The sequence below is a fragment of the Helianthus annuus genome, chromosome 9 (genome assembly GCF_002127325.2).
Source record: "Helianthus annuus cultivar XRQ/B chromosome 9, HanXRQr2.0-SUNRISE, whole genome shotgun sequence".
NCBI lineage: Eukaryota > Viridiplantae > Streptophyta > Magnoliopsida > Asterales > Asteraceae > Helianthus > Helianthus annuus.
Genome location: NC_035441.2, coordinates 97,446,606 through 97,458,817, shown reverse-complemented (window position 1 = coordinate 97,458,817; position 12,212 = coordinate 97,446,606). Strand labels below are relative to the sequence as shown.

Here is a 12,212-nt window from a genome sequence, read left to right as displayed (position 1 = left end):
CCAGATTCATATAAAAGAAGTATAAACCGGTTAAAAACCTACGAATTGTATCAGTTACAAACCGATTCTTATAAATACAAACCGGTTTCATTTTCGGTTCAGATTCTCAAACCGGTTTAGTTGTGCACCTCTTAAATGTAACTTGTAGACCATGCTTGTTTTTTTTATTCTTTATTTCAAACACTAAAAGTAATAACATTTTGTGAAATTGAATCCCCTTTTGATTCCTTACTTTGAGAAAACCCACATCCACCTCACACATTCCTCTCTTTTCATTTAAAGCAATCTCCAACCAGCCAAAAAGAATTTTCAAACCCCAAATAAATCCCTCCAAAACTCCCAATTCCACTTGCAACAACAATGACAACCTTAACCCACCTCCTCCTCCTTCTCCTCCTCCTCGTACCCGCTGTAACCTCCATCGGCGTCAACTACGGCACTCTAGCCGACAACCTCCCGCCACCAGCCACCGTCGCACAGTTCCTCAAAACGAACACCATAATCGACCGCGTTAGAATCTTCGACGTCAACCCAGAAGTTATACAAGCTTTTGCAGGCACGGGGATCCTGGTCTCCGTTACCATCCCTAACGGAGACATCCCGTCCCTAACGGACCCTTGGAACGCCCGTAGATGGGTCAATTCCAACATTAAGCCTTTTTATCCCGCCACTAAGATACATTACATATGTGTCGGGACAGAGGTGCTCCACTGGGGCCCACAGAGCATAGTGGACCACCTCGTGCCCGCCATGCGAGTGCTACATTCAGCACTCGTTAAAGCGGGTATTAAAGATGTTAAAGTTTCTACCCCTCATTCGTTGAGTATTCTTTTGAAGTCTAATCCGCCTAGTAAAGCCTTGTTTCGGCCCGGATGGGATGTCGGGAATCTTGCCCCGATTCTTCGGTTTCACCGAGAGACCAAGTCCGCGTTTATGGTTAATCCGTATACGTATTACGCGTACACGCCGGGGAATGAGAGTTACTGTTTGTTTAAGCCTAATGCTGGATTGTACGATAAAGCCACTGGAAAAAGGTACGGTTCAGTTTGTCTGCTTTTTCTTTTTGTGTTTTTTTTAATCAGACGCGGGGTGTTAAACGAAAGTAACTAAGGGTTTGGGTTTAGTTTAAACGGGTTTAGGTAAGTTTTAAGTAGAATCTGCAAACCCGTTGAACTAAATGGATCCAGTTCAACCCAACGGGTTAATGTGTCTTACGCATTTATTTTTTAGAGTTAACTGTCATTTTCGTCCCTTTAGTTTGTCAAATTATGTCAGTTCAGACCAAATTTCAAAGTTATGACATTCTTGAAACATGTTAGTTGTGTCCAAAAAACAAAGGTTGAATCAAATACTTGGCCAAACCACAGGGACGAAAATGAAAGTTAACTCATGGTTTTTTGGATGGAACTAACATGCTTCAAGAATGTAATGGACGAAAATGGTATAAATTTTACTGGCATAATTGGACAAACCATAGTTAACTCTATTTTTTATTTTAATTTGTCCAAATGTGTTTTATGGCATTAATTAAATTTGTTAAGTATTTAATGTTGTAATTTACAACTTAAAAAATAAATTTACTAAGTTATTGTGATTAAAATGTAAATGTTTTTATATATGTATTCGTGTTTTTTGTTGTGAAAGTGTAATTTTAAAATATTAATAATAAAGATAATTAATTATATAAGTAAAGATCGGATTAAACAGTAATTTTAAAATATTAATAATAAAGATAATTAATTACGTAAGTAAAGATCGGGTTAAACGGGCTATGTTTATGTCAACCCGCGAATATCCGTGTGATGTTCGGGTTATATATATTTGACACGATTTTCGGGCTCATGATGGATTAGACCCATCAATTTGTGAACACGTTCCGTTTAGCAACTCATTTTACACAAGCGGATCGGAGGATTTGCCAATCCTGATCACAAATATCTTGGATTTTTATATATAAAAAAAATTGATTTTTTCCTTTAAAAAAGTATGATCGACTTTTTGATTGTTGATTCAAAGGTACACCAATCAGTTCGATCAACTGATGGATGCAGTGTACATATCGATGAAGAAACTGGGTTACCCAGACGTCGAAATAATCGTCGCAGAGACAGGGTGGCCGTCTGGTGGAGACCCGCAAAACACCCATGCCAATGTTGCCAATGCGGCCGCTTACAATGGTGGGCTCATCAAGAAAGTCAACTCTGGTCTCGGAACGCCATTGATGCCCGGCCGAAAGTTTGAAACTTATATATTTTCATTGTTCAATGAGAATCTCAAAGGGCCGTCCTTGGATGAGAAGAATTTCGGCCTTTTTCGACCCGATTTTACTCAAGTTTATGACATTGGAATTATGCGCCGATCTCAGGTAATGTCTTTTTTCCTGAGGCTTTCAGTATTCTCACACCTCTAGATCTTATTTTCGTATCATTTATATATATATATCTATGTATATATAGAGTGAGATAGAGGTTCCTACAATCCTACAATAAAACATGGGGTTGTGACTTGTGTGGCATGTAGAATCGGATTCGAATATAAATGGGCCATAAGATGACAAGAGAAGAATAGAAAACGACAAAAAAGTACAATTATTGAAATTCCCTCTCTTTTGAAAATACATTTTAGTATGTATTTTTGAAATACTAAAAGTTTAATGCTGACTGACAAAATTAAAAACCCATGCCACATTTAGGAGGGTAGTGGGTCCAACTTGAATTTTAGAAATAGAGATTGAAACGACTTGAATTTTAGAAATAGAGATTGAAACGAGTTTAGTTTGGATTCATCTATGCTCGAGCTCAGTTAAGCTCAAGTTGTAGTTCGTTTAACTATTCTATGCTAGGGCTAGACTAAATCTTGAATTCGGCTCGTAAGTAGTATTGCAAAATGTGATCAAATTTTATATAATATATACACACACGTGTCACTTGTGTATGTTAAATAAAATCTATACAAATAAAAGGCCCACTTACTCACTTAGGTCCGTTAGCCTACTAATGCTTGATATGTGAATCTCGGGCTTCATGAGTGGCTCTACTCATTTACACCAGAAACCCAAGTGTCACCTTATAAGAGGTCGAATTTTTAGTTATTCACGATAATTCCTATATTCCACCTTGGTCATGTTAGTTTTATTATGTGATACAACTTGAGAATTGATACTCATAAATTACAGTCAACAAGCCCATCACCAAAGTCACCATCTACCCCAAGCCCATCACCGAAGTCATCGTCGCCGTCGACCCAAGGCAAGCGTTGGTGTGTGCCCAAACCAGATGCCACTGATGTTGCACTTCAATCCAATATAGATTACATTTGTAGCAACGGTATCGATTGTAGCCCGACCCAGCCCGGTGGGCCTTGCTTCGAGCCCAACACAGTGCGAGCACACGCATCATTCCTCATGAACTCTTATTATCAGGCCCATGGCCGTCATGACTTAGATTGCGACTTTGCTCACACCGGAACTGTAGCATCCACCGACCCAAGTAAGTCCATCACAATTCTCTCTCTATCAGCCCATTTGTACTTTGTAGTTGGGCTTCGACAACTAATACGAGCCCATTTGAATTAACGTATTTTCTTTATCATTTTCAGGTAATGGTCACTGTAAATATATTTAGATGAAGTGAATTCGATGATTAGAATCATGGGTTCCTTGTAACAAAATGTATGGTTTCCTTTGGTTTGTTGGGTAATACACTTTATTATTTGCTCGTGTGACACCCTAAAACATAATCTGATGTTGTTTGTTGAAATATTTGTGCACCAACCTTTAAATCCATGTTGTTAGGAATGAACATCTCTTTATAGAGTAGTCAAAGGCATACATCATAATATGGAGGATTTAGGCTTGGTCCAAACCTCATGTATTTTGTTTGTGATTTGAATATTAGATGTCCACAGTGTGAGTGGTATTTAGGAACTCCAGAACATTACTGAGTATCAAAGAAACGATGTTTGCCATCGTTGATTTTTCTAACTTTTTGGCGTTTTACAGTGAATGGTATTTAGGAACCCTTGTGTTTTTGTGTTTTTTGGTGTGATCAACGGAAGGTGCTGAGACGTTTCTCTTTATAGGATGTTTTTGGAGCGTAGTTTATGCGGGATATTATTATAACAATAAATGTAATTAACCAAGTATCCGGTTTTGCTCAGCCTTATCTGTTAAGTCTGTTACACGTCCCCCATCTCTCAGGAATGGGGTTTATATTTTATGGCGTTTTACGTTTTATGGCGTTTTTGTAGGCTAAGACCCTAACTAAAACACAGAAAAAACTACGCAGTAATAAAATTGACGTTTTATATTTTCAATGGCGTTTTATATATGAAAGTATGTTTACCCTTTTTACCCTTAATGAAACACGTTCTAGTAATAAAACTGATGTTATTTACGATAACGTCACCGCACCAATCTAGTCCATAGATTGTTTTGATCTGACGATCCATAATCGTTCTCACACTTTTCACCGTTTCTCTAAATCCTGACCCATAATTTAAAGCTTTATAATATTTTTATTTGTTAAACCGCGTGTACACACGGGCTCTAACCTAGTTAAATAAATAAGACAGACGAGAAAGTTAAGATTTTAACATTATTATTTAATAAAAGGAAGAACCGGGAAAAATATAATGTAATATTATTATTTAATAGAAGAGAGTGGCGAAAAACTAATTCAGAAGCTACCAAACAGCCCTTAAGTATGAATGGCAGTAAAAGTGACAAGTACATTATTTTTAATTATTATATGGTAAATAAATATAGATTTTGATTTAGTCTACTTTGCGAATTGCATATTATATAATTTTTTCATGTTAAAAAAAAACTCAAAAGCATACGATATAAAAAAGTCATCTTTTACAATTTAACGAAAGTAAAAAAGATACTGCTTTGAAAATGCTCTTATTATTTAAATCTTATTTTTTTTCGAGCAACTCATGTCTTGGTTGTAATTTTATATGTATATATTTTAAAACAACATGCATATGTAGGGGTAGGATAAATACAAAATACCCTTAATCTAAGAAACGTAGGAACCAGTAATCTATTGACACATGGCATTTAAGCAATTTTCTTGGAGGGGTATAACGGTACTTTTACTCCTTTTCTGTTTTGGGGATAATTCACGTTAGATCAGTTGTGTATACCAGAGATAGTCCAATTAGGTCAATCAGTTCTTCAATGGCGTATTGCTGAGAGTACCAGAGATAGTCCAATTAGGTCAATCAGTTCTTCAATGGCGTATTGCTGAGAGATCAATCGGTTAGTTCAGGTATGAATTCAATTGCATCTTAATCGTAGATCGATCATTAGATCAATTAGTTCAATCGATCCTTCAATTTCTTATTGATCGATTAATTATTAATAAGCAATTAAAAGATCGATCGATTATTTTAATTACGAATATAATTGCATTATCGTTAGAGATTAATTCTTTCTGTTACGAATTCAAGTGCATCGTCATAAAGATTGATTACTTCAAATGGCTGCTGTGGATACATTTGTTCATGACGATAGTGGTTCACGAACGGATAATACGGATGAAGTTCAGAATGTAGATGGTTTGATTTGTACTTATCTTCTTCATTATATTATTATCACTGTTTTGTAGTTTAGTTTTTTAGTTGAATTTCAGTGTTTTTGGTTTATGTTCAGGTGTTGATGTTAATGTTCACAAAAGACGTCGTGTTGGTATTGAACGTATCTCCCCGAGAACTGGGTTACCTTATTACATACCTGATGTGCCCTTATCATCTAGACCTGTAATAGGTATGATATTTTGCTTCACTGGAACAAGCTTGCCAGTTTTATGAGAATTATGCTAAACTGGGAGGTTTCACTCTACGTAAGAACACACAAACCACCAATCGTGGTGCTATTAGCTTGAAGTATCTTGTTTGCTCAAAAGAAGGATATGGTACTTCAATGTAGCTGCAATAGGTATGAGCAATATGGACTGTTATACAGGCATGTATTTTGTGTCTTGAGGCTTTGTGAAATAACCGTATTCCCAAAAAATTACATAATGAAGAGATGGACTAGAGATGCTGTTACGAACAATAATTATCAAGGTTTTAGCAACAAACCAACTTCTAATGACAACGTTGAAGGTGTACAAAGGGTTGTGCGTGAGATTATGTTTGGGAACGATTCTATTGTTAATCGTTTGGTAAACAACATGGAGCAGTTGGTAATTTACAGGGATCAAGTGAAACAACAAATGATTAAAGTTGATGAATGTATTGGCGTTCCACAACCCATACCAAAAAAGGATAGGATTGCAAATTTGCTAGGATTTAATCAACCTACTGAAGATACCATACGTGCTCCTGTTGGTACTAGGACAAAGGGTTCTGGTTCTAAGAAACGATTCAAATCCTTTCATGAACAAGCGTCAAAGAAATCAATAAGAAAGCAAAGAAGATATAACAACCCGAAACCGACACCCTCATAATTTTCCCACACCCTAAGAATATTTAAAATATCCCAATATGTCCCTAAAAACACCCCATACGTGAAAACGGGCCCCGAATACCCTAAATATTATTAAAAATAATTAAAAATTGAGTTTTTAGGTTTGTCGCGGGCCGCGTAAACCTTTTAAGAGTCTTACGCGGGCCGCTAGAGATCAAAGGCGTGGCGCAGCCTGGTGATGACACGTGTCATCATCGTGGCGAGTCTAGTTGATGATCCGGACAAGCTACAATGTTGACCAAGGTTGATGCAGGCCGCGTAGGCCCTTGTCTACTCTTACGCGGGCCGCGTAAAAGTCAGAGTGAAGCACTATATAAGCAGGCATCGGGTCTTCAGTCGAAATTGTTCAAAATTGTCTTTCTTTCTCTCAAATCTACGTAGTATACATTATACACGGGTATTATACCCCCCCCCCCTAAATAGCGAGGTTCTGCTCCGAGGTAAGTATCATAACCCCTGGAGACGTATTAGATACTCTGCCCGATTGATCCAGGGTTCCGTAACGGCTGTCGTGGTTCTAGATTATCACCAGGAAACCCTAAAGGATAATCTAATACAGCAGTGTGAGTTTATCCGCTTTTGTTTAACTGTTTTTACAAAACCTCACATGAATAGTTATATATTAAGCAGTTATTGAGTATTTGTAAGAATACAATTATCGTGGGAATGTTGGGGTTTTGTATACAAAATTTGTTACCACCTGGTCAAGGAGTAACATTTCCACAAGTCGTGTCTGACAGTACCATGGGTGATAATTAGTATAACTTGGAAACAAATGTAATTGCGAGACCGCCCTCAATACTGTACAATGGTTTTTATTAAAACTTGATTAAACTGGGATTCACTCACCAGTATTTCCCACTAACAAAATGTTTTTAAAATGCAAAATGTGAAAGCCAATAGAAACCAGCTGGACAACACTGAAGGCTTGGAAAAGTGACAATAAAGTTACCTACAAATAAATATATGTTTTTGTTAGGATCTGAGGCTGTCATGATTGTGTTTGTTTGTATAAATTGATTTAATCAAAAGATATGAATGAAGATTTAAGTGCAGCGGAAATGAAAACAAACTTTGTAAACACAATCAAAGAGAGAAATAGAGTTGATAAACACATGCTTCAAATTGAGTCGAATGATTACAATACAAATCAAAAGATTACAAGCATGCTTACAATACTAAACTCCCCCTCAGCCTGATACCCCAAGGTTGGTTACACAAGATGAAAAGATTAGACTAGAGGAGAAGAACCCACTCAGTCAATCAAATGTAACAGTACAGGGTACTGCTCCATTTATAGGCAAACCAAACCACTGAGGCATCTCAGCTGACGTCACCATGATAGTGACATCTAACAACCTAACAAACTGTAAACACTGTTCTATACAAACTACTGATGTCTAACAACTGATTATAAGTAAAATACAAAACATAAGAAAACTACTGCTTCACTTTCCACTGATGTAGCCTATGCACTGATGTTGAGCATCAGTGCTTTCTTCAAAGGTGATCAGTCCTTGAATGACCAGTGCTTGTGTTTTCAGCAGTACTTAGGAAACAACAGTAGATAGAGCGTCAGTGTTTGTCTTCAGCAGTCTTTAGAATTTCATCAGTATTGGATCATCAGTTGTTCTATTGAGCAGTACTTGAGACCTATCAGCTGTTAGACAACCACTGTCAAGGGGAAAGCTTAATGTAAACAGCTGCTTATTTTGAATCCACTGTAGTGATCCGGTTTTGTCTTTCATTATTTGTTCCTCTGGTAGGGTTCAATCCCAACAAGCTCCCCCTGGAACAGATAATGCCAAAACCCTTCATTATTATGGATTTTTATTTCTCATCAGAAGTTCCTTAGCTTGTCTTTTAAATTCTTCTTCAAAATCCTTGGAACTTGAGTCATCCTCATCCCTACATAGTGTAAGTTCAAGGAGATCCTGCAAATCTTCAATACTAAGGCCTAGTGCTTCTTTCCTTGATATGTACTTCACTTCGCCATTGGATCTGACCACGGTCAATACGTGGGTCTTTTGATCAGGCATCCACTTTAGTATTTTTAATCCAAATGGGTTTCTTGGGAGAGATTTATTTCCTGATGAGTTTGAAGATGTTGGCCTTGTGAAAATTTGCAGACTTTCAGACATTTTTTTGAAGGCCATTTCAATGACATTGTTTGCTGCAGCTATGTCTTCTGCAGTGTCCTTTTCAATCTGTTCTTGTCTCTTTTGTTGATCTGGCTCAAGGTCTAATGGTTCTGCTGAGTCATTTGGTGATGCAGGTTTGGTTAACACCTTCTTAAAAAGGTTTTGAAGTTTTGCTGAGCTCTCTTCATTTAGACCCATTTTCATGATGGTTTATGTGAAGTACTCAGCTTCCTTTTCCTTTACCTCTTCACTAGATAGTTGTTTTCCTTCTTCTTGGTTTGACACAATGATAGGATTATCTGCTGATTTGAACAATGTTTTGAGGTTTTCAATCTGTTGTTCAAACTTCATCATTTGTTCATGCTTCTTTGAAGTGCCTGAGACAGTTATCTTTCTTTTCTTTAGCCTTTCATAGGCTTCATCAGTATGCTGCTTTGACCATTTTGATATGGCATTGGCAGTGTCCACATTTGCATCCACCAGCTCCTGTTTCTTTCTCTGGTACTCAGATGTTAGGTCAGCTATGAGCTTTTTGTATTTGTTCCAATTTGGAGCAGTCTTCTTCTTTCTTGGATCATTTTTTATCCTTTTAATTCTGTCTGCCTCATGCTTTAAAGCCACTATTGGCCATTCTTCAAACTGTTTTTCTTCAACATGATAGAATTTCTCTTTCATGATATAGGCTAGATATTTTTTTTCTTAATTTATTTCGTTGATCAGCCTTTTCTTTGTTTAGTTCTTGTGCAAACTCTTCCATCTGCTTAACTTTTGAGAGTAAGAATTCCAGTTTTTCAGCAATGGCTTCGTCACTTAGACCTTCACATTCAACTTTAGCTCTTATTTTAGCTTGCTTCGCCTTGAGCTTGAGATATTCATCCATATCCTCTGGAGCTATAAAGCCTATGAGTGAGGGGAATCTTCTGTTTGAAGGATCTTCCTCTGCGTAGAATTGTCTCATCTCATTTTTTACAGCTTCTAGTTCCAATGGATCTTTTGCAGCATTAGGATCATGTATGTCCTCATTGGCAGGGATTGGTTTTCTTTTTCTGGTGTAGAGCTTTGGTAGTAATGTAGGAATGGTGAGAGCAGTGGTAGATGGTTGACTAACAGTGGTTGCTGTTGTCATTACAACTACTGATATGCCAGCAGATGTCTTCTGCTTTTGAGCAGGGGTTGTGATGGCAGGGGTTTGAGTGGTGATGAGTGACTGACTAACAGCAGTTGAAACAACTGGTGTTTCAACCACTGTTGTCATTACAACTGATGTTGTAACATCTGTTGTCTTCTGCTTTTTAGCAGGTGGTGATGATGGGGTGGCTGTTTTTGATGGTGATTTTGGTTTTGGTGTTGTAATCACAGATGATGATGGTGTAGCAGTGGTTGTGGTGGTGTATGGTGATGTGGTGTGTGTTGATATTGCAGCTTTGGTTTGGCTATTCTTTTCTGGCTCAATGTAAATACCATCATCAATTCCTTTCTTCTTCCACTTGATCTTCTCCCCCTTTTTGGCATTATCTGGGAAGGGTTCATTCATGAAAAGGACAGTGGGAGGGATTTTTCCAGAGGTACTTTGGATATGAGCTTTGATAGCTTTGATGTCTGCCTTAGTATCTTTGAACCTTGATTCCTGTTAGAAAAAAAGGTTTTGAGTAGCAATCAACTTATTATGTAATGCATCATCTCCCAAACCAAGAACCGATTTGTTCTCCTCTTTTCCAGCCCATTGACAGCTCCCTCATTTCCATTTATATGTTTTTTATAGCTTATAAATTGTTTTCTTTTCCTTGTATTTGAACACAATATTAAATCAATACAAGTTCAAACCCTTTCAGTTCTTTACCTCATTGAAAAACATGGTATCAGAGCAGTGTAATCGATCTTAGGATTAACCTGTCACACCCCGAAATTATCAGAGCATTGGCGTGACTGGACTGGTATCTTCATTGCACAGCGGAAGCAAATAAGCTAAGTCTTTCTAGCAACTGAACGCCCACTAAGTACTCGACTCTTCATGGTCCTCCTATTCCAACCGTGCTTTGTCTTAGAAACGCAACCTGAGAAAGAACATGCGAAAAAAAAAGTCAACATAAAGTTGAGCGAGTTCATAGTTTGTTTGTAAAAGATCTGAAATAAATCTTTTGAGTTGTGAAAGGTTTGAAATAAATCTTTGGTAACCGGTTTTTGAAATAGTATTGAGAAAATGAATTTAAAAATCATTTTCTTGCCAAGTTATATGGAAACGTTGTGTTTGTAACACGTTATGTTCATAAAACCATGTATTTGTAAAGCCTTGTCTTTGTAATGTTCGCATAACCGTCAATGCCCACCCTGACTTTGACTCCATACCCCCATAATTCCTTGTATTTGTATAAAACATGGTAGTTAATTTGTATGAACAAGAAGTTTCCGTAAGTATAAAATCCCTGGTATGTAGCAGTGTAAGAGGACTTGTGATCACCAATGGTTTGCAAGGCCACTGACGTATGTGAAGTGCAAATAGGGAGACTCAAACCTAGCAGATTTCGCCACGGCAAAGTATGTGGACAAAGTCACCCCACGGTCCGTTTCTAGTTTGGCCGGGGGCTGGGCTCGCTACACCCAGATAGATCTACCGCTCCTGTCCCTCGGTCCCTCCATGAGGACTAATGGCCCCATGCTGTTCCTATCCACTCACATGATCGTATAACACCTCCTTACGTTAACCATACCATGTAAAAAAAATTTTCGTAATTACTGTAACATATATTCCACCTCAGCCACCCTGGCTGAGCCTCCCCAGCCACCCTGACTGAGCTTTCCCAGCCACCCTGACTGAACTTTCCCAGCCACCCTGACTGAACCTTCCCAGCCACCCTGACTGACTCCTTGGTTATGAAAAATCATTCATATTTCGAAAATAAGCATTTGTTTTGTAAAAACCGGTATGTTTAGTATAAACCTTTCGTAAATCGTTTGAGTTCCTCGAAATCCATTCGTGATATGATTTGGAAATACGAGTTTTGCGTTTGTTCAAAACTTTGTATGTTTCTGAAAATTGTGCATGTCTTTCCACCCCGAAAACATTTACAAAAAGAATGTAAAACAGTAGTAAAAAGTGGGGGTTATGAACTCGCCTGAATATTCCTGTGCAAAGCTAGCTATATACGACTTTGCGATGTCGTTTCCAAGGCTTGACTTGCTAGCGTGCATTCTACAATATTCCTAACATGGAATATCTAATAAGTTTCTAAGCAAAAACGGTAACTACGTGTTACCGAGCTCTACCAAATCGTTAATCGAACGATTCAACGGTATGTTGTTAACTTAATGGAAAAGATTAAGTTATACGTGTTAAGTCTCGTTTAATGTTAGCAGCAATTTAGTAAGTCTTGAAAAAGACTTAGTTTCCGAGAGACTTAAAATAAATAAATAAATATTTATATAAAAATATAAATATATCATTATCATCGCGCTAGACGTCTCGAGTAGTCGTACGTGTATAAAAATAATATTTCTATGAAAATATCATATAACAAACTCGTATCGCGCTTCGTATGAAAATAATATATAATAACTTGTATTATATACATCACGTCTTGTGTATATTTGCCATAATA

At 37.4% G+C, this 12,212-nt stretch overlaps 1 protein-coding gene across 1 annotated transcript; it reads left to right on the top strand.

The window, feature by feature from the left end:
• Positions 1-229: 229 nt before the first annotated feature.
• On the top strand, positions 230-3,710 carry LOC110877902 (glucan endo-1,3-beta-glucosidase). Its single transcript, XM_022126130.2, has 4 exons — positions 230-1,034; positions 2,017-2,365; positions 3,176-3,488; positions 3,598-3,710. Exons 1-4 carry the CDS (start codon positions 361-363, stop codon positions 3,621-3,623), a joined length of 1,362 nt encoding a protein of 453 aa, XP_021981822.1. The 5' UTR covers positions 230-360; the 3' UTR covers positions 3,624-3,710.
• The last annotated feature ends 8,502 nt before the right edge of the window (positions 3,711-12,212 follow it).